Genomic DNA, 23413 nt, shown 5'->3' on the forward strand with positions numbered 1-23413 from the left:
CTCCTGCTTGCGTGTGTGCTCTCTCTCTCTCAAAAATAAACATTAAAAAACAATTTTTTTTTAATTAAAAAAACAAAAGTATTCCTACTATTTGAAAATCTACCTCTGGGGTGCCTGGGCAGCTCAGTAGGTTAAGCGTTCGACTTTGTCTCAGGCCCATGAGTTCGAGCCCTGCGTCGGGCTCTGTGCTGACCACTCAGAGCCTGGAGCCTGTTTCAGATTCTGTGTCTCCCTCTCTCTCTGACCCTCCCCCATTCATGCTCTCTCTCTGTCTCAAAAATAAATAAACGTTAAAAAAAAAAACTTGAAAAAAAGAAAATCTTCCCTTTGTAGAATACCAAAGATATTTTTTTTTTTTTTCAACGCTTTTTATTTATTTTTGGGACAGAGAGAGACAGAGCATGAACGGGGGAGGGGCAGAGAGAGAGGGAGACACAGAATCGGAAACAGGCTCCAGGCTCCGAGCCATCAGCCCAGAGCCTGACGCGGGGCTCGAACTCACGGACCGCGAGATTGTGACCTGGCTGAAGTCGGAGAATACCAAAGATATTTTCAAATCTTTGGTCCCTGGGCACGCAGAGGACACAAAACACATCCTCGGGACGCAGTGGAGTTGGCGTGGCTGCTTCAGGACCACGGTCTGGTTCTCCCTGCTGCTCTGCGCCCCAGCGCCCGACTCCGGAAGAGTCTCTTGCACTCAGTGGCTTAAGCCTGCACTTCCATTTGATGGCTCACTTCCTGTGACTTCTGGCTTCTGTCCCCTGCTTCCTGTCCGTGTGTGGAGATACTTGCACAAAGGGGACAGGTGAAATGTCAGTCTTGTCTGTCTCACCGCAAATGAATTTTTAGTCATCCCTCAGAAGTCTATTAAAAACACACACATACATCAGTCTTCTCATATCCTCTTGGTTTTAAAAATTTCCTCAGTAGTCCACGCTTACTATTAGAACATGTCAGACACTTCAGAGGAACGTAAAGTAAAATTTATTCTCTCCCTTCCCGTCCTCCGTTCCACCTCCAGCCGCTGTGTAACCAGTGTTGACATCTGATGTGTATCTGGTTTTTGGTAAATGTACGGAAACTCCTATGTAAGGTTGGAGGGTTAGGGTGGGTTGAGGGTGGTAGTGTGGTTTTTAAAACACAAACGTACTGTTTGGTATTTTGTTGTTTCCCCACATAGTAGCATAGTCTGGACATTCTTCCCAAATGAAATGCATTTGGGCCGAGGGGGAGAATGTGAAAGCATCTGACGCGGGGAGGAGCTGCCTTGGGGGCGAACGTGGGTCCAGCAAAGACCGGCAGGGATGGCCCCCTCCCTGCCCATCCTGGGGGAAGTATGGCTGCCGCCCTTGGACGCGGCACTGCGGCCTGTGCTCAGGGCCCTGGTTTAACCGCAGTCAGGAGGGCACGCGGGTCCATCCTCACCCCTCACGTAGTGGGCCGTGTTCTGTGAGGAAAGAGCGGGTGTGTAGACGGCTTGCCGCGTACTTCAGTCAGGTCGTCTCAAGGACTGAAGCGTGTTCCTCACCCCTGATGTTCCCGAGTCTGGCAGGAGGGGTTTGGGGCCGAGCCGACGTTAGTAGAAGACTGTTGCTGCTTATGCCTCTCGGTTCCTTCGTGCCAAATTTATTCAGGGTCCGGGGCCCCTTATTACAAGTGCGAGGGGGGGTCAGGGCTGAGGAGCGTGGCCGGTGCGTCCTGGGCCCGCCGCCTTGGGTCTGGTTTCCCGGGCGCCCTGGCTGCCACCCCAGCTCATTTGGGGTAGGAAACGCAGTCTGACCTGTATGGCAGCCAAGGGCAGTCACCTGGGCTGGTGAGCTCCCTCGGTTCAGGCAGGCTGATAATGAGTGCGGCATCACGGTCTCATTCCCAAGGGCAGAGAGCTGAGGACAGGGTCTTCCGTGTTTTGTCAGATTTCTCGTAGCCTGAGCCAACAGACCCGTGTCTTCTCCCCTTGGATTCCCCGTCTTAGGGTGGGGAGGAAGTCAGTCTTGTTTTACGAGGGACACGTGAAGTTCGTTCTCTGGAAAGCATCCTGTGGAAACACGTTGTCTCTGATGGTTCCAAACGGGGGTCATGTGGGAGCGGTCAGCACTGATGGATATGTTTTTCTTCCTGACCCCTCTTTTTAGAACCCACACGGCAGTTAAAATAGCTCCAAGATACAGCGCGCCTGTCATCCACGTCCTGGACGCGTCCAAGAGTGTGGTGGTGGTAAGTGTGGGACCTTCCGTTATTTCCGCTATGTAAGGAGAGGAGAAAAGATTGTGTTCTGAATAAGGGGTATTTCCCAAGATGGTCTTTTATTTTTGTCCAGTTCTACTAAAATATGTGAAAGAATGTGCGAGGGCTTGTTAGGATGGTGTCACTGTGGTCGTCTGCATTGCTGGAGGGGGGCCAGGTGAGTGTGTCCTGTGCTTTCAGAGACCGCGTCTGAGTCACCGAGAAGCCCTGCCAGGATCCCTCTGACCTCGACACCAACCCAGAGGGAGAGAGATTTCAGCCACTTACATATATTTACAAGTGTGAACATACATTGTCTTAACTCCATGCCAAGGCTAGAAGGAATGTGGAATTTTTTAAACGACCTGTTTCCAGATAGAAAGACATTTAATCTGGAATGGGCCGGTTGGCCCTACCCAAAGAGAGAAGAACGTTCTCTAGATGTTCACAATCCAGAATAATAGATTCTTCTTCTCGGTGAATGTAATAAACCACTTTCCTGAGTGGTCTTTTAGGTTTTTCTCTGTCACTGAAGCCTAATGTCCTCTCTCATTACGTGTTTCGTTATTTTCATTGACTAAGAGGACATAATAGCTGGAGGGAATCTGAACGACCATGTGGTCCAGTGGTTTCCAAGTTTGTTTTAGTGACAGAAAGCTTGTCTTCCAGTGATGTCTTACTTGGAAGCTCAGTACAGTATGAGTTAGAGCAGCCCCTCCTATCCGTCACCCCACACCTAGTTCTTGAAAGAGCACAATTTGAAAATTGCTAGTCTATGGGGGCGCCTGGGTTGGTTGAGTATCTGACTCGCTTTCGGCTCAGGTCATGATCTCACAGTTTGAACTCGAGCCCCACGTCAGGCTCTGTGCTGACAGCGTGGAGCCTGCTTGGGATTCTCTCTCTGCCCCTCCCCCACTCATGCTGTCTCTGTCTCTCTCATGTAAATAAATAAAAACTTAAAAAAAAACACAACAAACCAAACCCGCTAATCTAGTCCAGCCTTCACATTTGTAGGTGAGGAGGGTTACCAAGGAGGGTCTGGGGATTTGTGAAACTATCAGGTGACATGGTGCAGCCCGAAGCTCGGGTGGCCACATTGCCTGAACCGTTTTCCAAAGACATCCTTCCAGATCTGTGAATTTATTTATATGGAGGTTGTACAATAATTGCTAACTTTATTAAAAATCGATAGTGTGCCAGACACTGTGGTGAGTGCTTTCCATGGATTTTTAATTTAATCTCCATGAAGCAGATACTCTCATTATCCATGTTTAGAGTAGAGGAAACAGGCACAGAGAGGTTAGCACCTCTTGAGGCCACACGTCCATCAAGCGGTAGGGTAGGGCGTGAAGGCCGGTGGTCTTACTCTATGCTGCACGAAATGTGCTCCCATTAATGTTCAGTGATTCTTATTAAAAAGGATACAATCATTGGCTCCCAGGCGGCTGAGTCAGTTGAGCATCCAGGCTTTTTTTTTTTTTTTAAGAAAATTATTGTTGTTCAGTTTCTATTTTTAAATTGTTATAAACTTTAATTATTTAATAATTAGCGTGAATAATTTAATATTCATGCATCCTCTTCTGTGAACTGTCAAATCTTACTGACCTCCTTATGAATATTTATAAACACTCTATATACATGACTCTGTACTTTTAATACTGTATGCTTCTTTTGTAGAAAGAGTTTTCTTTTTCTTTTTCTTTTTATTTGTTTTGAATTTACATCCAAACTAGTTAGCATAGAGTGCAACAATGATTTCAGGATTAGATTCCTTAATGCCCCTTACCCAATTAGCCCATCCCCTCCCACAACCCCTCCAGTAACCCTCTGTTTGTTCTCCATATTTAAGAGTCTCTTCTGTTTTGTCCCTCTCCCTGTTTTTATAATATTTTTCTTCCCTTCCCTTATGTTCATCTGTTCTGGAGCATCCAACTCTTGATTTCGGCTCAGGTCATGATCTCAGGGTCGTGGGATTCAGCCCCATGTTGGGCTCTGAGCTGGGCCTGGAATAAGATATATTCTCTCTCACTCTCTTGCTTTCTCTCTCCCCTCCTTCCCCCTGCCCCTCCTCTGCTTGCACTTTCTCTCTCTCAAAAAAGAAAAAAAAAAGATACGGTTAAATCAGACTGGAATCATAAAGTCACATTTTTATTTACTCTTGACGTAAACTAATGTGTAAATAAAGTAGGTGTCTCCAAGTTAGTTTCAGGACAGTTTTTGTATTTTATATTTGAATTGTGCTTCATAAGGAGCTTGTATGGAGTTCATAGTTGACTAACCAGTGGACCTCTTTTTAAGGCTTGTTGCTATTTTCAAATGCTAATGAATGACTGAACATTTCTCATATGGAGACCAGGCCCTTGGCCCTCTTCAAGTACATGGTGCTAGCATTGCATCGGGGGGAGGACTTTGGCTGGGAGGAACCAGCCTCTGGATTCCATTTTGAGTTCCCTCCTTCGCCGTCTAGAAGAGCTAAGCAGTAAGGGCCGAGCTGAGAGCCAGAAGATGAGCACGGGCACTGGCGCTCCTTATGGGTCCGTCCAGCTGGACCGCCAGCAGTGGTTAGTGGTTCTTGGGTCCAGAGAAGTGGCCGCCTTCTGAAATTACTCAGACATAAGTCCAACAGTAAGTGGTTTGGGTTATTGCTAGTGACGCTTTTCAGGATCAGTGGTACAGTTTGTTTAGGCCGATTGTTGGTTCCGTGTCTTCGGGCTCAGCTGAGAGACGCGTGCCAGCAGCCTGTGCTCTGGGTCACTGGCGCAGGTGTTTGAAAGAGTCCCAAACATGGCAACGACCTGGTAGTTGGAGCTTTAGACCTCAGGATGCCCCTGCTTTCTTTCCTTTCTTCTTTTTTTTTTTTTTTTTTTTTAATTTATTTTTGAGAGAGTGCAAGCGGGGGAGGGGCAGAGAGAGGGGGGCCGAGGATCCGAAGCGGGCTGTGCAGCAGTGAACCCGATGTGGGGCTTGAACCCACACACCGTGAAATCATGACCTGAGCCAAAGTCAGACGCTCAACCGATTGAGCCACCCAGGTGCCCCTTCTTTCCTTTTAAATAAACGAGGTGCCAGTATTTAGTCCTTTCTAAATTATAAAATATATTTTCAACTTATTCCCTCTCATTCACTGCTATTGTCACCAAGAACAAAGAATAAAAGGAGGAAGAGGGAAGTTGTGCTGTGTCCAAATGGTTGGCATGAAGACGCGTGACTGGGCTGTGGTTTTATGGTGGAAAGATCATGAAGATTAGCCTGTATAATTGACCACGGACTTGTTTCCATCAAGCAAGTCAGACTGGGCATGGAGGGACTGGCTTGTCACTTTGGCTCTGGGAACAGGGGGCCCCCCAGGGTGTGTTCCGTCTTCCCAATAGTCGCTGTGGCAGCGTATGGTTAAGTTCTTTGGATGTTTAGAAAAGCAGGCTTTTGCCTTCTCAGAGTCTAAAACCTAGCAGGATGCAATATTTTAAACAATATATTTTTTTTTAATTTTTTTTTCCAATGTTTTTATTTATTTTTGGGACAGAGAGAGGCAGAGCATGAACGGGGGAGGGGCAGAGAGAGAGAGAGGGAGACACAGAATCGGAAACAGGCTCCAGGCTCTGAGCCATCAGCCCAGAGCCTGACGCGGGGCTCGAACTCACGGACCGCGAGATCGTGACCTGGCTGAAGTCGGACGCTTAACCGACTGCGCCACCCAGGCGCCCCTTAAACAATATTTTAAGACACTGGTTGCATGTACTTTGGGGAGCTGTGGAGTAGGCATCCCTTTGCTGTTTTCATTGAGCTCTGCTGGTTTTCCTAAACGGGGACTCCATTGAGCCGAGGTTAATGTAAGGCTGGGAGGTACCCTGTGGTGTGAACACCATTCGGGAGCCTGTTTTTAGGCTCACCGCAAGGGTCTTTTCTGATTAGGTTCCTTAAGAAAGTGGTCTGGCTTTGTACTAACTCTTTGGGGATCGGATTGCTGGTAGAGATGCTTAGAAAAGTCACACAGAATCATAGACACTTAAAGCCGGTGGGCCCTTGAGCCATCGTCCGGCCTGCCTTGCTCAGTTTCACGTCATGGTTCTCGGCTTCCCTGCCCTCGTGTGTGTGTGGGGGGGGGGGGGGAATCCAGCTGGAGGCGCAGGGGTGGGGCGGTGCCTCGTCGTGAAGTGATCGTGATCAGGAGCAGCCATTTCTTGTTTTTGAGCTTTGGTTTTGGCTCTACTTCCACCAGCTTGGTAATGCTGGTCACAAATAATATTTCGCAGATCCTAGCTTTACAGTTTACCGAGTAGCCTCGTATTTGTCAGATGACGGGTTTCTGTTCTTTTCTTAGCCAGTCATAGTTGACTGTGAAGATTAGCCTCATTCCTTCAGCAAGCGTTTAGTGAGAGGTGCCCTGCACGTGCCAGGCACAGAGCTAGAAACCAGGGACACGGAGTGGTTAAGGTGCAGCCCTGCCCTCAAAGGGTTTGTCCTCTAGTGAGGCAAGGAGGTACGTAGACAGGTACTAAAAGCCTGAGGTAAATGCAGCGATGAAGACGTGAACCGGGTACCTTTGAAACACTGAAGAGAGGCGCCTAGCTAGTGTGCTGTGTGGGTCCCCAAGACCACGCTCCCCTTCAGTGGTTTGCCAGAAGGACTCACAGAACTCAGAAACACTGTTATAATCATGGCGGATGGCCACGAGTCAGCAAAGGATGTAAAGGGTAGAATCCAAGCAGGACCAGGCACCAGCTTCCTGGTGTCCTCTCCTAGCAGAGTCACGTGGCCAGTGCTTAATTCTTCCACCAGTGATGAGTGTACAGGGGGCATTGCCAACCAGGGAGGCTCTCTTGAGCCTTAGTGTCCAGGGCTTCTGTTGGGAGTCAGTCACGTAGGAGTGCTTTAATGACCTGACTGACCTTAGTAACCAGAGCCTTAGTTACTCCGGAGGTCAGACAGATACAACATGAACAAGGGGGCCCCCTTCGTCCCTAGTCACGTTGTTAGTTAGCATAGACCATCCAGGGTGGCCCAGGGCTCCATGTAGACGAAGTGTCTCATCAGGCAGGACATTTCAAGGGCTTAGAGCTTATCTCTCAGGAACCATGAAGGGCTTTCTTTTGAATGTGTGAGATTTGGACATCCTAGGTCCTCCGAGGCAGCTCTTAACTGCACACCCCGGCAGGAGTTCACGAAGCTGGTGAAGGGAGAGGGGATGACGTTGACAAGGGAAGCTTCCTAGAGGAGGTGTTGCCAGCACTGACCAGTGTTGTCCATATTTTATTTATCTCCTTTTGCTCCTCTGTGGTTCTTGAACTTTGATCTTGCGTTTTCAGTGCTCTCAGCTATTAGATGAGAATCTCAAGGATGAATATTTTGAGGAGATCTTAGAAGAATATGAAGAGATCAGACAGGACCATTACGAGTCTCTCAGGGTAAGTGACAAATACCTGCTAGTTTGGGTATTAAACCGATCCTGCATTTTTTTTTAAAAATGTGACTTCATTGTTTAAAGGAGGGCAACAGGTTTAGCATCATTTTAGAGAAGCCTTGTTTTCATGTTCAGATCAGAATTCTCTGGTGTCTAAGTTCCTGATAACTTGGGGTTATACTAAAATTAATTTCATTTATTCCACCAAACATTTATTGGGTACACAGTAGGGGTTAGGTGCTGTGCTAGACAGCAGAGCTATGAGAATGAATAAAACATATGTGGCGGGAGAATGGGAACTGAAGCAGCGTATAGAAAATGACTCCCACGGATCCTTGTTCTTGAAATAATGGAAGAAAATGACATTAGAGGCGACCGTTGTCCGCCTCTCTCCCTGACTGCCCAGCACGGACTGTGCAGAGCAGTGTCTCAACAACTGCCCTTCTCTACATAAGCTTCAGGGGTTCCTTGGAAAGGAGGCATAATCACTCTTTAGAAGTCACTGGAATATTTCTTCCTGGTTCATCTGCCTGTTGGGCCTTGTGCGTAGAGGGGTGCATTTGGGGGGTGGCGAGGCAAGTGAAATGAGACAACAAACAGCAGGAAGAAAAGAGGTGTTTGTGAGATAGTGACCAGCCCAAGATACTGTGGCTGGCGTTCCGCCTCTTAGGTTTGCTCACAGTTGAAAATTTCTTAGTTTTGCCCTCTGGTCCTGGGGGCGGTCAACGGCAGGCCAGATGAGCCTGGCCTCAGGTATTCTAAAAGCACCGGCAGGACACCGCTCTGAGAAGGGCACAGGTCAGCTTTGTATCCACCTATCAATATTTAATGGATATTTATTGAATCTTTACTCTCCGTCGTTCTGGTGCTGATGTGAAGCCCTCACATTGGGTGGAAAAGGAAGAACTTCTCAGGATATGAATTTTCATTAATGAAAGCATTTGTGGGTTTTTTTTTTTTCCCCTTTTCCTTTTTTAAATAAAACTCATGTACTAGCTTTTCAGACATACTTTCATAGCAGCAGCTGAAAAACTAAGAGTCTCTGACTAAATAACTTGTCTTTTTTCATAGGAGAGAAGATACTTAACCTTGAGTCAGGCTAGAAAAAAACGGTTTCCATATGGACTGGCTGTCGGAGGCTCCTCCAGGTCTGTTTGACCGTCAGTTGGAGAAAGGCTGTGGGTGATAATGTGGCTGGAGAGACGTTTGCATTCGGCTGTCTGGAAATCAGGCAGCTGGAGATGCTTTATCGTGTCTCATAATGGTGATGAAGGACATTGATGATTGAAAGTGAGAGGAAACAGTACCATTTATGGAGGACCAAACTGTGTCCTGAGGACCGCTTAGAGTGTCTGAGTGCTTGACACAACCCCGTAGTGAATGTGCTGTTATCCCCGCTTAAATGTGAGAACCGCGAATTTCGGGTAAGAGCCCGAAAGGTTATTGGGTTCTATCCCTGGTCTGCCCCTTCTAACCCACACTCCCTCCTCTGTGCTGTGCTCAGTTTCCACCCCCCGCCCCCACCGCCCCCCAAGCCTGACGCAGGTTCTGGGTGCTATAGTCGCTGAGTGGCCTGGGTCACAGGCCAGGCCCCAGGGCCGATGTGTCGTTCTGAGATTGAAGATGCCCTCACACCGAACAGACCTTTAGGACATTGCGGCAAAGCCGGAGCTCCTGTTTCTTGTTCGCTCTCTCCCATTGTCTCTCTGAATGCTTCCCTCTTTTTGTTTCTTTTATTTGTTTTTTTTCCCCTTATTTCTAGCCAGCTCTCTTGCCTGATAGAGGTGTTCACGAGGGAGTAAAACATGGAGGATGTTTGACACGCTCAGAGAGGCATGAGATACACACGCACAGCCCAGACAGGGTGAACAGGGGTTGTGTTCATTGAATCTGTATCTCCAAGGTAATACCTCAGATCCGCTCTCCTTGCTCACAACATCTGTGTTCCGCGGCTCCTTGGCTGACTTGAGAGCATTAAGTTGGAAATGTAGGTGAGCTCGGTTCTGATTTCAGTCCTGCTGAGCCCGCTGTGGTTTAGTAGGAGGAATGCCACGTCAGGAGTCGGGAGGCCTGGTTCTCACCCCGGTTTGCCTCCCGGCTGCAGATCACTGACCTTGAGCATCCTGCATCCGCGTTCGACCTCTTCTGATGTGTAAGAAGGAGTCACCCTGTGAGAGGTTGTAAGGATAAGAAAAGGTAAACCTTCGGAAAACGTAAATAACTATATAGTCCGTTATTTTCTCGTTACCTTTCACTGTGTAACTAGAGAAGTCTAATAAGGGAAGTCCATTTTAACCAAGTCAAACATCCACAGTTCAGTGGGGACATTCCTCTGAAGGCCCACAGTGCCAGGCAGCAGTCGAACGGCCACTTGTCCCCAGTGCGGGGCCTCTGCGAGGCTCTGGACCTGCTGCTTGAGAAGATCGAGGCGCTGACGTACGGCCCTCGGAAGTGTTTTTGAGGACACCCCAGTCTTAGACTAGTTGCAGGAAGTCAGGAAAGGGAGACAGAAGGGTTCTGTCAAGGTCGTTGGCGGTAAAATTCAAGACTGACATCCCTCAGTGACTGTGACAGGGCATTTCTCCCTGCCTTTCTAGGCAAGAGGAGACATTCATCAGGAGGAAATCTGTAGTTTCTTTTATCTGTCAAACGAAGCAACATACTGGAATATGATGAAGAAGTGATTATTCTCAACAGTAAAAACACGACCGGGAACGAATGAGAAAGAGCTACTGCGAACATGTGTGAAAAGATAGCGATTTCCAGGCAAGACTCAGCAGCAGCTCGCGCTTTTCCTGTACTCCTGCCTCACGTTCCGCCTCTTACTATCTGACGAGACAAAAGTGCTCTTGGGACTTCGGTCCCAAGCACCTGAGATGGGCGGGATGGTGTAAGTTCTCTGACCCTATTTAGAGACCAGGAAACTGAGGGCCAGGAAGCTCACGTGTGGGCATCACTTCCGACTCCGGCCCGACCCCGCTGACCCCGCTGCAGGCAGGGTGCCGGCGTGCTGCTCTTCTTCGTTCCTCATCATTACTTAACTCGGGTCCTGTTTTACACTCACGGGCGTGAAGCACAATATGTCGAACATCCACGAATACCGCCAGCCACCTCAGAAATAACCTGGTGCCCATTTTAAAAACAAAGCAATGCCGGGGCGCCTGGGCGGCTCAGTTGGTTAAGCGTCAACTCTTGATTTCAGCTCGGGTCACGGTCTCACGGTTCATGGGTTCGAGCCCCATGTGGGGCTCTGCACTGACCGTGCGGAGCCTGCTTCGATCCTCTGTCTCCCTCTCTCTCTGCCTCTCCCTTGCTCGTGCGCTCTCTCTATTTCTCAAAAATAAACACTAAAAAAACCAGTACATAAGTGGTTGAAACTGCTTGTGTGCCCCTCCCTCCCCTGTACAATCCTGAATTTGATGCCTTGTTCGGCATGTGCATGTCCTTATACTTTGCCCATATACATATGTATCAGTGGGAAGTAGAGATTGCTGATTCTTGTTTTCACACCTCTGGTAAGTGGTTTACCTTATGTGTCTCTCTACAGTGGCATTTACTTTAGTATTGTCTCCATCTGTACAAGTGAAGAGAAACCCAAGTCTTTTCTCTTTGACCAAAGGGCAGAGGGAAGAATTTTTAAGGGCCGGTGTAGACAGCTGTCTGGGAAGGGTAGTTTTATTTAAGATTTACTGCAAAATTTACAGTTCCCCTCCTTGTAAAGCAGCTCCTGTGGGTGACTGCGGGGAGAGAGAGCGTGGGGCCCCCGGAGCAGTACAGAGCTGGCCCAGGAGGCATGGCACAGACCCCTGCCGTGCGCGTTAGGCGCTTAGCCGCAGGCTGCGGCATCCCTGTGACATCACTACTTCACTTTTACAGTGAAGCCCACGTTTCTTGGGACTCGGGTCTTTGAAGACTACGATCTGTGGAAGCTGGTGGCCTACATCGACTGGAAGCCTTTCTTTGATGTCTGGCAGCTCCGTGGCAAGTACCCGAATCGGAACTTTCCCAAGATATTTAAGGACAAAACTGTAGGTTCGTTCAGCAGACCCTTCCTTTCTGCACTGATACTCGAGACACAGTGTTGGGACTTTGAAGGGGAGAACAGGTGGAGAGCCGAGAGTTCAGATGCTGTGGGAGATGGTTTCTCGTTGTGGTCTAACGTGTGGGGTGTTGTTTACCTCTTCGGTGGCTTGAAGCTGCTAGATGGGTCTTTATGGACTGTAGTTGGCATTTCATTGATCTCTTCTTTAATAAGCCAGGCTCTTTGTTGGGCCCCGGGAATAAACACACCCCCGCCTTCTGGGATGTGGCCAGTAGCTGGCATAGCCGACGGCGATGGGCGGTTCCCACATGGCATGCCGAGCTCCCGCCGTGGGGCTGAGCCCAGGGCTTCCGTGGACCCAAGATGAGACAGACTGAGAGGTCTGGGGGAAGCTTCCTGGGGAGGTGGTGTTTTGAACTGCTTTTGGAAGAGCACATGGGGTTACTGAGGCTGGGACTGGGAATGTGAGACAGCACCGGAGAAGAGGACGTCCCAGGCAGAGGAGACAGGACGGAAAGGCACAGTCACAGGTGCCCATTTGGGGAAATGCCAGGAGTCCCTTGCGCCTGGAGCACTGGTCAGGGGAGGGGATTTGGGGCGATCAGCAAGAGAAGTGGGGGTGAGTGGAGTTGTAGCCCCACCCCTAGAACCTGCCCCCAAAGGCCTGGGTTCACGGTGCCAAGCCAGTCAAAGGATCAGGAAAGAGCCCGATGAGAGCAAGGTGGCGGGTGGCCTCCTGGAAGTGTGGGGTCAGGGCAGTCCCCACTGTACGGGGGACAACCTGTGGGAGGCCCCTGAGCTGCGGCTGCCCGTGTGTGGTGCTGAAGCCACTTAAGAGGGCCTGGGCCACACTTGCCTCTGCAACCTGTCCCACATCCCTCGTGATGGGCACACGAGCAAGGTCGGCGAGGAAGGGTCTGGGCTGCCCTGTCTGGCGACTGTGCTGGGAGCCACACGTTAGGCTCTCTGCCTCTTGCCGCCTGGAGGCATGTCAGTGGTTTGTGCTGGGGAGACAGGCGGGGCATGTGGTCAGCAGGAGCCACCAGCCCCCCGCCGCTCCCCTTAAGTCTTGATCCTCACAGGCAGCAGTGCAGTATTTGAGGGGAAAGGAGGGTGACCAGAGACGATGGCTCGGGAGGGGTGGTGGCTTTAGAAAGAAGTGGTTTTCGCCGACGATCATTGGCACTTTTAGGTGAATTCTTCACGGTGTTTTCCTAATAGGTGAAGAGGCCAGAAAAGTCTATGATGATGCCCAAACCATGCTGACGGCGCTGATTGGCCAAAAGAAGCTCCGAGCCAGGGGCGTGGTTGGGTTCTGGCCAGCGCAGAGCGTGGGAGACGACATCCACCTGTACGCGGAGGGTGCGGAGCCCCAGGCTGCGGAGCCCATCGCCACCTTCCACGGGCTCAGGCAGCAGGTACGGAGCCGCACTGACCACCCCGCTGCTGCTGCTTTGGTGGAAGCACTGAAAAAGCGTAAATAAGAATTAAATAAGTCTGAGCTTTGTGCAAATGACAGGGCTGCCCCAGCTCCCCCCCAAATGACCATGCACAGGCCCGAGGCCAAGGCGTTTGTGAGGACGACGGAGAGAAGCAGCCAGTGTGGGTAGAGAGGCTGGCCCCTCGGGCACCGGCGGGACTCGTGGGTGAGAAACACAGCCGTTGCCTCGGTCGTCACACACAGACACACATCTTGTTCCAAAACCTGGGTTTGCAGGCATGCGTGTTATTTAAAACAGGCTGGGGGCTCCCTTTCTGCAGGGGAACACAGGTGGGGACAAACATTTGCTGCATGTCTGGGCGGTGCCAGGTGCTCTAGAGGTGCTGGACGGACCATCGTGTTTCACATCCACACGGTCTTGCTGTGGGCAGTCCGCATCCCCCCCCCCCGCCTTGCTGCGGGCAGTCTGCGACCCCTGCCTGCCCTGCTGTGGGCAGTTTGTGTCCCCCCCCCCCACCTGCCTTGCTGCGGGCAGTCTGCATCCCCCCTCTGCCCTGCTGTGGGCAGTCCGCGTCCTCCCCCTGCCTTGCCGTGGGCAGTCTGCGTCCCCCTTCCTGCCCTGCTGTGAGCAGTTTGTGTCCCCCGCCCCCCACGTGCCTTGCTGTGGACAGTTCGCGTGCCCCCCACCTGCCTTGCTGTGGGCAGTCCGCATCCCCCCCTGCCTTCCTGTGGGCAGTCCGTGTCCCCCCCCACCCGCCTTGCTGCAGGCAGTCCGCATCCCCACACGGCCTTGCTGCGGGCAGTCCACATCTCCATCCTGCAGGGGCAGGAACGGAGGCCGATGGGATGAAGCTAAGCGCTTAGCATCCAGAGCGTGAACCCGGCCTAATGCGCACTGGCTTCCCTCGGCACGGCCGCCTCTCATGTTCACCCTGTGACAGTACAGACGTCCTGTGCGTGTCCCGTAGCTGCTACAAAATACAGTTGTCCCCATCCAGAATTGGAACCAGGAGGCACCAGGGTCGTTAACATAGGGTTGCGGTGAATTACCCTGTGTCACTACCGTTTCGGGTCGTTCAGAAGCAGAGCAGTGTTACTGCTTTTAATCATCACCGCGATGTGTTTCATGACGATAGTGTTTTAACGGTCACCGCATCTGAAGGGCTTCTTAAACCCGGGACGTGAAATGATGCCACGATAGGATCACCAAAGGCAGCTGTACCATTCCTGTGTGCACGGGGTGCCGACACCGTAGGCCACAAGGCAGCAGGCTCCACATTCCCGCCCCTGCTCGCTAGGGAGCTGGTCGCTTGGCTTTCTCGGGTGTGATTCGGCTCGAAGGCCTCCGCCCAGTTTCTCATCCTTCAGGTCCTGCGTCCTCTGATCTCTTGTTACGTCCAACCATTCATGTCCTAACCAGGCAGGCTGTGTCAGGGCGTTTAATGTAATGACTTCTCAATGTGCATTTAGTACCCATTCCGATAGCTCTTTCTTCCAGTGCTCCGGAAGATTCTGGCTGCTCTGGGAGTCTTCTGTCTCAGTGGCTCTGGTGGCTGTCTCTTCTTAAGTGCTGTGGGGCTCTATGACCTGTCTCCCCTTGTGGGGCCGGGAAGCTTTGTGTCTCCCTCTGGCTTTTGTTAGCAGAGAATGTACAGCTGGAAAGCCGCTTCTCCCCGCATAGCCGTCCCCGTCCCCGAGCTTGGTGACATTTCCACAGGCTGTTATCAAACACCTTCTGGCCGGCAACCGTTTAACCACTTCCTGCCCAGCGTCGGTGAAGCTGTGCTTGTTTCCAGGGCCAGCAAGCAAGTGAGCCCTGTAGCTTCTGGTGCCGCCCACCGAGTCCCTGACTGGTCCTGTGCCCTACGGCAGTCAGGGGTATACAGTGCGGTGCCGGACCCCGCACCTGCCGCCGTCTGACCCTGGGCTACCGGTCACGCTCTGTCTGCCTCAGCTTCCTGGCTGTGAAATGGAGCTGGTGGCATCACGTATTTCCTTCACACGGTTGTTGACAGCCTTAAATCAGTGAATTCCTGTAAAGCACCAGCCGGGAGTGTAGTGAGCACTCAGTAAATAGCAGTTTCATTGTTTACCTTCTCCGTAAGTATTTGTGGATTGTGAAATGTGTTTGAGACCTGATTTGTCAGTGGGGTGAGAGGCGAGACTCTCAGAAGCCGGTCCGGCTCGGTGCTCAGTTTGGTTCCAGGCTGGCCCAGGTGCGTCCTCGGCCGTCTCCTGAGCCACTCCCACGGTGGGCGGTACGTGGCCCTTGGCTGGTGGCCGGGAGCTTGTCGAGCTGCGTCCGTCAACATGAAGTAGAGGCTTGTGCATTTGGTGGGTCCCTTTTGGATGCCGCTTCAGGGTCTAGTGTTGATCTGGAATTGGAAACACTTGTGGGGAAATTTTTTCTGATATGAATGCTTGAGGTTCCAGTTTCTAGCACGGTGCCTGGAGGCGTTCGGGAAATGTTTGGTCCACGTGTGAGTGAGCAGATTCAGTGGTTTCTTGACCGTATGTCATGTCCTGTCTTGTGCTTCTTCAAAATCTAATTTCATTTGTTTATTCAACAACTATTTGTCGAATACTCACTTTGTATCATGCCCTGTTCTAAGTGCTGGGGGTGTAACCGTGAACAAGACAGACACCCCTGTTTGAAGCTTAGGGCCATCTGCAGAGACCAGACTGCTGTCCCGTGCTAATCACCCGTCTGGCCGCTGGTTGTTTTTCAGGCCGAGAAGGACGCCGCCAGCACAGACCCCTACTACTGCCTCTCGGACTTCATCGCGCCGCTGCACTCGGGCGTCCGCGACTACCTGGGCCTGTTCGCCGTTGCCTGCTTCGGGGTGGAGGAGCTGAGCAGGGCCTATGAGCGGGAGTGTGACGACTACAGCAGCATCATGGTCAAGGCCCTGGGAGACCGGCTGGCCGAGGTAGCGCCACAGCGCTGGGCGGGGTGGGGAGCCCCAGTTCCGTGCCGTCGTTTGTAGCCGTCCTCGGACCTGTGACCTCTTTGCTGCGGTTCTTGTCTCTCCCGAGGAGCCTGAAAGATTCAAAACCGCTTCCTGTGTCAGGGCCCCTCGCTGTCACGTTGGCATCCTCTGTGGCTTCCCCATCTTCCTGTGCGTGGTGGGGTCACCTGAGCCATGCAGAGGTCCCCTCCTCTTCCCGAGGCTGACAGCGGAGGACCTGGAAGCAGTAACTGGCTTCTCCTCGTGGCCCCTGTCCGCTGTAGACCATCAGGGAAGTGTTTCAGTTCAAGGGCCTGGAGTCCTCGGACCGTTGAATATAATACGTCAGAGCCCAGGCTGAGGCCAAGGCCGGCCACAGAGCAGCCAGTGAAACGACAGGCGAGCCGAGAGCTCAGCCCGTCTGCTCTTGCCTGCTCCGTCCTGGTGGCGGTGCAGGGGGTGGGGGGAGGGGGGGGGGCCCCGGGGGCCCCGGACCCCCCTGACGGCCTGTGGGGCACCGGGGGGCACCGACGTGGGGGTCCCCCGCCTCCGCCCAAGCACGCCTCTCCCTGGCTGCAGGCCTTTGCGGAGGAGCTCCACGAGAGGGTCCGCCGGGAGCTGTGGGCCTACCACAGCCACGAGCAGCTGGACGCCGCCGACCTGCGCAGGCTGCGCTACGAGGGCATCCGCCCGGCTCCTGGCTACCCCAGCCAGCCCGACCACACCGAGAAGCTCACCATGTGGAAACTTGCTGACGTGGAGCGCTGCACGGGTACGTGCCTGGAGCTGGCGAGTGCCGTCCCTCCCCGCCAAGGACACGGGTGTGCGGTCACCCCCGTGACGCACAAATCTGGAAACACAGAACCCCGTCCTTTCTCACTTCCAGCTGTGTGTCATAGTATTTTACGTCCATATCATTATGCCACAGTCTTTAAACATTTTTTTAATGTTTGTTTATTTTTGAAAGACAGAGAGAGAGAGAACAAGTTGGGGAGGGACAGAGAGAGAGGAGACACAGAATCCGCAGCAGGCTCCGGGCTGTCAGCACAGAGCCCAGCATGGGGCCCAAACCCATGAACTATGAGATTATGACCTGAGCTGAAGTCAGACACTCAATCGACTGAGCCACCCAGGCACCCCGCTCCCCCATCTTTAGGTCGATCACTTTCAGTTGCTTTCTCTCCACCGAGGACAGAGAATTTAGCTCGTCATACTCCCCCCGCATCCCTCCTGCCCTGTTTCCTGTCACAGGACTGTCACTGTCGTTATCTCCAGTAGCGACCTTCGTGACCTTTAGTACCATAGTCCACACCACCTCCTCCTCCTCCTCCCATCGCTCACAGACTGTGTCTCTGGACACTGGTCTTGCATCAGGCCCGACCCGCCGCTCAGCTCTTTCCTCTCTTGGCCTTCACTCTTTATTGACACAATTCACAGTTTCAGTGGAATTAATCAGTAATCAGAAGCATGCCATCAGTGCCGATGAAGTGACAGGAACGTAGGTTTAGGTGAGGGACGGAGGCATTTGGATGTGGGTTGGCAGGAATGGCATGGACTCCCGGAGCCATAACATACGGATTTGAGTCCTTCCCTGCCATCAGCTACCCGCTGATCTCTGGCAGAGCATTTCCCCTCTGCCGCTCTGTTCCCCGTCCGTGAGATGCATGGCTTAGAGGACGTGGACAGCCCTGGTGTTCCCCCGGAGTTCCTCCCTCTGAGTCCTGCCGTGGGCTCATTCTCAGCGTGTGGCTGTCCGGGAGCCTGGGGTTCAGATGGAGCTTTCCTCGCGGGGTTGGGGCTCCTCGTCTGGAAGCCCAGGTGGAGGAGCAGATAGAGGCCTCTGTAGTCGATCCTGGAAGATTGAGGGGGCGGGGGGGTACATCCACTTGGCAGGAATTGCCACATCTTTCATGCTGTGTCATGTGTCCCCCTGGAAGGCATGAGCTCACTTCCATTCACGTGTTCAGCAAGAATGGCTGATAGCTTGCACGGGGCACTGAGGCAGTGACCGTGTTTCCCACGTTGCTCTCTCTAGGCATCAGGTTAACAGAATCTTTAGCGATGACACCTGCTTCAGCAGTATCTGGCCTCTACTTCTCCAATTTGAAGTCCAAATACTTTGCAGTGGGGAAAATTTCCAAGGACCAGGTGAGTTAGCTGTTCCATTGTGTATGGCTTCCCTAGATGCCGGTCCTGTTTTAAATGGAACTGTGGAACTGGTTTTATTTCACGTAGGAATGAGAATACTAAGGGGAGAAAGTGCGACGAAATTTACTCCAGTCAACGTCTTAAATTGTTTCAGTCCATTACCCCGATTCTCGCCCTCCCACTTACACATAGACACCCCCACGCCCAGCACTCATACCCACAGTCCAGCCAGCCTCCAAGCACCACATACGCACTGCATGTTGTTTTCTGCCCAGAGAATAAGGCGACTCGGTGAACAGATAGATCTCCATCCCCGTTGAACTCCGGAGATTGCTATTAAGACAAGAAATGGAAGGCATTTAATGTTTCTTGGCAAATCCCGTGGAAACTTGACTTCAGAAGGTCTTATCGTTGTGGTTTGATACGCTGCTTTTAATCTTTTGCAGATTGAGGATTATGCTTTGAGGAAGAACATGTCTGTGGCTGACGTTGAGAAATGGCTGGGACCCATCTTGGGATACGATACAGAGTAACTTCTATTTAAAAATCCTTTTTTGCACTTGATCCTCACGGAAATACAATCTAGAGTGCCTTTAAAAACAACAGTAGCAACAGACAAGCGGGTCTCAGGTCTCTGTCCTGTGACATTTGCTCTGCCTCAGGGTTCAGAAGATTGACTGGTGGGACCGTGTGGAGGATCAGGGCCTTCCTGTGTCCTTGGGAAACCAGGGTCTTTTCCGGGGACCTTGACTGAGGAGCAGTAAGCCGGTGTCTCTGGCGATGTCCCCGGTCTTTCAGGGACAAGGATAAGCTGGAGATAGAGGTCTTTTGCATTTCAAAGCAAGGCAGTTTGCTTGTTTCATTTTTACTTTGGGTTGAGAAGGCCTCTTATTTTTTTCTTTCTCTCGCTCTCTTAGAAAAGAGCCTGAAGCTTAGCTGAATAGAGAAATGTATAGAAGAATGTGACCCCGGGGCAAAATCAGCCTGTGTGAAGTGGGGTGTTTTAATCTAGAAGGGTGCAGCAGTAAACTGACAGGGAACGGAGTGCGACCCTGTGCTCTATCAGGAAGACCCCATCTTCGAAAGTCGTGATTACGTGGGTGCAGAGTCCCCTTGGCAGGAGGCCGTTGACTAGCCGTTTGCCCCTGTGTGGCCAAATACGGTGGGTTCTCCTACCATTTCCGTCTTCTAATTCCTCATTCCCTTGCCCCGAGGGGGAAGAGGAGATAGGGAGAGAGCGGGGCTGCTGAGGGTCCTAACATCTCAGAGCTGTTTTCTGGAGCGGAGCAGGCTTCCTGGCCGAGGCGTCCTGGGTGGAGTTGGATGGGTGAAGAGCATTGTGATCCCACTCAGTCTGTCTGCACTAACCCAGCTGCAGGTTCCTGCAGTGTAGACCTGGCCCCCCAGGGCTGCTTGCTGAACGGTAGCCTCTGTGGGGTTCAGGGGGTAGTGCCCCGAGCTCGGCACGCAGTGAGTCCTCCTGGAAAGGGTGGCAGATTGACGGAGGTGGAAAGACACTGGGGAGTGCGGGTGGTGATGGTGGTGCTGACTGCACAAGAGGCCCTTTCTGGGATTAGAACCCCGTTTACACTGCGGCTGGGACAGAGAGCCTACCTCCCGGGTCCCGTGAACCTTGGTACCCATTTTCTGTGTGACGGCCACCTCCCTCGCTCTTGGGGGGTGAGCCGGCCCCGCTTCCCAAAGCAGCTCCGTCAGAAGTGCATTCAAGGACCTTGGAGGTGAAGGGGGAACCGTAGGAAACGAGACCCCCGTGCATGTGCAGCGTGCACACACGGACGCACAGAGCCGCCCCCCTGTCAGCCGTCCCGGGCCCACGAGGCAAAAACAGCCATGGACTTTACGTGCACTTGGTTTCTTGAGTGAGCATGGGACTCAGTTTCCCCAGGCACTTAGCTGGAGGACTTACTTTCGGTTCCATAGCAGGTGTGTCATTCTTGGTACATTCTTCTGTGAGAAAGAAGACCTCCTCCGGGTAGTTGAGTGTATTTTGTCAGAGTTACAGTTGTTAAGTCTCCTGATTTCATTCAATATTTGCCATCTCTTCCCTCAGCTGGTTATGTGGTAGAATGACTTCCTTTTTTGTTGTTGTTGTTGTTAAGTTTATTTATTTATTTCGAGAGAGAGAGAGGGTGAGCGAGTGTGAGTGAGGAAGGCCAAGAGCGTGACCCAAGCTGAAAGACGCTTAACCGACTGCCCTTAGAATGGCTTCCTTAAATGTACTGTTTATATAATCCCATGACGGATGCCTTTTTTCCTAGAGACAGAAACAATTGGTGCGAGTTCGAGTGCCTGTAGGTTCGTGAAAGAATATAAGCTACAAGTTGAAAACCCCTCCCTTCATAAATGTCAGGCAACTTCGAAGGCAGGGAGGTGGCCGTTCTGAATGCGGGGTCTTTTCCGTGTCGGTGCCTGCATGTCCAGAACCTCTTGTCACCATCTGTGGGCGTTGTCATTTCACTGAGGATCCCACCTTATTTTTCCCTCTAAAGAGGCCCTTGCTTGGAATCTTCCCCTCTCTCTGCTGCACTGAGGAGTCTGGTTTGTCAGGTGGTGGTTGAGAGCAGGTTTATGAAACCCCACTTCCTCCTTTGAGATATTCTCCGACATCCTGTCTACATTTATGGTTGACTTCACATAGAGAGTAGTCCGCCTTCTTTCTGGTTCTCTCTGGTATGCGTTTAACATATGGTGTCTCCCACCTTCTCCCCGCTTCTCTCCTGAATCCAGTGAGGTTAGGTTTTTACCTGCCTCTCCTGGCATCAGTGACCTCTCGGGTCAGACCCAGTGGCCTTCCCAGTGATTCTCATCCCTGTGGGCTTGAACAATACAGACCACTTCCTTCAACACCCTCCTTTCCCTGCTTCCCCCCTTGACACCACTCTCTGATTCTCCTTCTGTGTCTCTGATCATTTCTCAGCCATTTTCCTAGTTTTTCTTCCTCTGCCCATTTAAACCCTGGTGTCCTCAAGGGCCAGTCATCAGCGACCTTCTTCGCCGGTATAGTTTCAGTGGACGATCTCACGGACTCAGTGTCTCCATCTAAGCTTGTCCTGCGGAGCACAGCATACATCCCACAGCCCCTTCCAGGAGGGCATACAGACACCTCAGACCCAGAGTGTCTCACCTCCTCACAAATGGTGAGATTCAGTCATGAACAATAGTGCTGTCGCTCCAGCAAGAGCCCTCACACTCAGCCCATATCGCCTTTGGCTTAGACTGTAGCAGGTGTCTGAAAAGTTAGCACACAAAAGACACCGAGCCTACTTTAGTGGGGATGGTGGTAGAGATATCTCGGGAAGGCGATGCTTAGACGAAGGCCTGATCTGGGACCTGTGGGATAAAGGTGAAGACGCAAGGTAGGAACAAGTGAAGAGCCATCTTTGTTTGTGAACAGGAATATTAATGCGGTATAGGTATCACATCTCTCCAGATTGGTCTATAGGTTCAATGCCATTTCCAACAGAAATTACAGTAGCGGTTTTGTCACATGGGACAGGCAGATATTTAAATTTATGTGGAAAAAGCAAAGCACTCAGAATGACTGGATGCTTCTAAACGGGAAGCAGAGTTTACGAGGTAGTGAGTTTTGTCGTACGTGGTGCCGAGATGGGCATGCTGAGCAGTGCCGTGAAATACGGAGCCTGGAAAATAACCCTTGTGCGTGTTGACCTTCGAGACAAGGCAGTGGTGGCTGGGCGCATAAGAGACGGGCAGGATGACTCCATCTGTGGCGCAGAGCTGTGCCTACCGTATGGAAAGAGCGAAATTTGATTTCTGCCTCATGTGTTGTCTAACAACCAATTCCAAATATATTAAGGTCTTAAATACAAAAAAAAAAAAAAAAAATAGCGTTTACACGAGCAAACCTTAGGGCAGGAAAGAATCCCCTGAGACATAAAGGACTAATCACAAAAGAGAAGATGATTGTATCAACTTTTTAAAATAAAGACTTACATTAAGCTGATAAACCACTTAAAGTAGGGAAAAGACAAGTCCTGACTAGAGGTGTTTATAATACAATTAATTGACAAAGGATTAGCAAGCAGAATATACGGAGGGTGCCTATTTAAGAAACAAACCCAACAGAAAATTAGACGGAAAAGGCATTTCACAGAAGAGGAGGTACACATGGCTTATAAATAAGTAGAAGGATGTTCCACAGCAGTGGAGATCAGGGAAATACGAATTGAGACCACAGCAAGATCCTATTTTGCATCCATAACATTTGCAGAACTTGAGCTTGACAGGACCGGGTGCCAGAGAAGTTCTGTGAGAGCTTGCATGGTGTGAGCGCGTGAACACCTCTGCCTCCCAGAGTTGAACCCTTGCATGCCCTAGGATCTGGCTCATGGCTCGGACTGCCCCTTGGAGATCCAACAAACTCTTACCTGTGCCAGGAGGTGTGTGCAAGAGTGTTCATAGTAACACCTTTGTGATAGTAACCAAAAACACCAAAACGTCCATCTATCTGTAGGAGAATGGTTAAGTAAACTAGGTATAGTCACGCTAAAGGGTATTGTTCAGTAGTAAAAACGGGTGAACTGCAGCTGTACCTGACAATCAGAGTGAATCTCAGGAAATGTTACCAAAAAAAAAAAAAGCAAGCTCCAGGAGACCATATATGCTCTGATGCTATTTTTATTGAGCTCAAAACCAAGCAAAACCAAAGAGTGTATTGTCTAAGCACATGTAAACAGTAAAACTATGTTGTAAATGAAGAAAAAACAAAATTCAGCAGAGTAATTAACCCTGAGAGAGGGAAGCCGAGCAGATCTCAGAGGGACACATCGCTGGATGCAGGTTGTTAGTCAGATTCTGGTTCTTGGGTTGTATGGTAGTCGATGGCTGTTTGTGATATTCTTTATAATGTAACAGTTTTATATTTGTGAAATGTATTTAATGCATGTATTAAGTGTATTATAAAATAATAAAGACAAAATAATAAAAATCTGGAATGGTGACTTTTTACATAATACTGCGTATTTGTTAAAGCTGTTTTTTCAGAAAGGAAGGACCTTTCGGCCAGAGTGAACAGCCATGCAGGGGCAGGGGCGGAGGGGGTTTATGTGCACGCAGTGGTGCCGTGGGGCAAGGGCCAGCGTGGCTTCCCATGGCGGGCTTTGGTGAACAAGTGCACGGCAGCATCATTTGCTGTGGCACAGGTTGGAGGGCGGGGGAAACAAATTTGA

General features: G+C 51.0%; 1 protein-coding gene across 1 annotated transcript in view; it reads left to right on the forward strand.

The window, feature by feature from the left end:
• MTR (5-methyltetrahydrofolate-homocysteine methyltransferase) overlaps nt 1–22824 on the forward strand; it is a 106160-nt gene extending 83336 nt beyond the window's left edge. Inside the window, 10 exon segments of the mRNA XM_030334007.1 lie at nt 2133–2214; nt 7530–7628; nt 8696–8728; nt 8730–8772; nt 11501–11656; nt 12888–13084; nt 15837–16037; nt 16635–16827; nt 18091–18203; nt 18650–22824. Of these exon segments, the coding sequence (XP_030189867.1) occupies nt 2133–2214; nt 7530–7628; nt 8696–8728; nt 8730–8772; nt 11501–11656; nt 12888–13084; nt 15837–16037; nt 16635–16827; nt 18091–18203; nt 18650–18736 (1204 nt within the window). The 3' untranslated portion in view covers nt 18737–22824.
• Nucleotides 22825–23413: the final 589 nt, after the last annotated feature.

This window comes from Lynx canadensis, chromosome D2, assembly GCF_007474595.2.
Source record: "Lynx canadensis isolate LIC74 chromosome D2, mLynCan4.pri.v2, whole genome shotgun sequence".
Lineage (NCBI taxonomy): Eukaryota > Metazoa > Chordata > Mammalia > Carnivora > Felidae > Lynx > Lynx canadensis.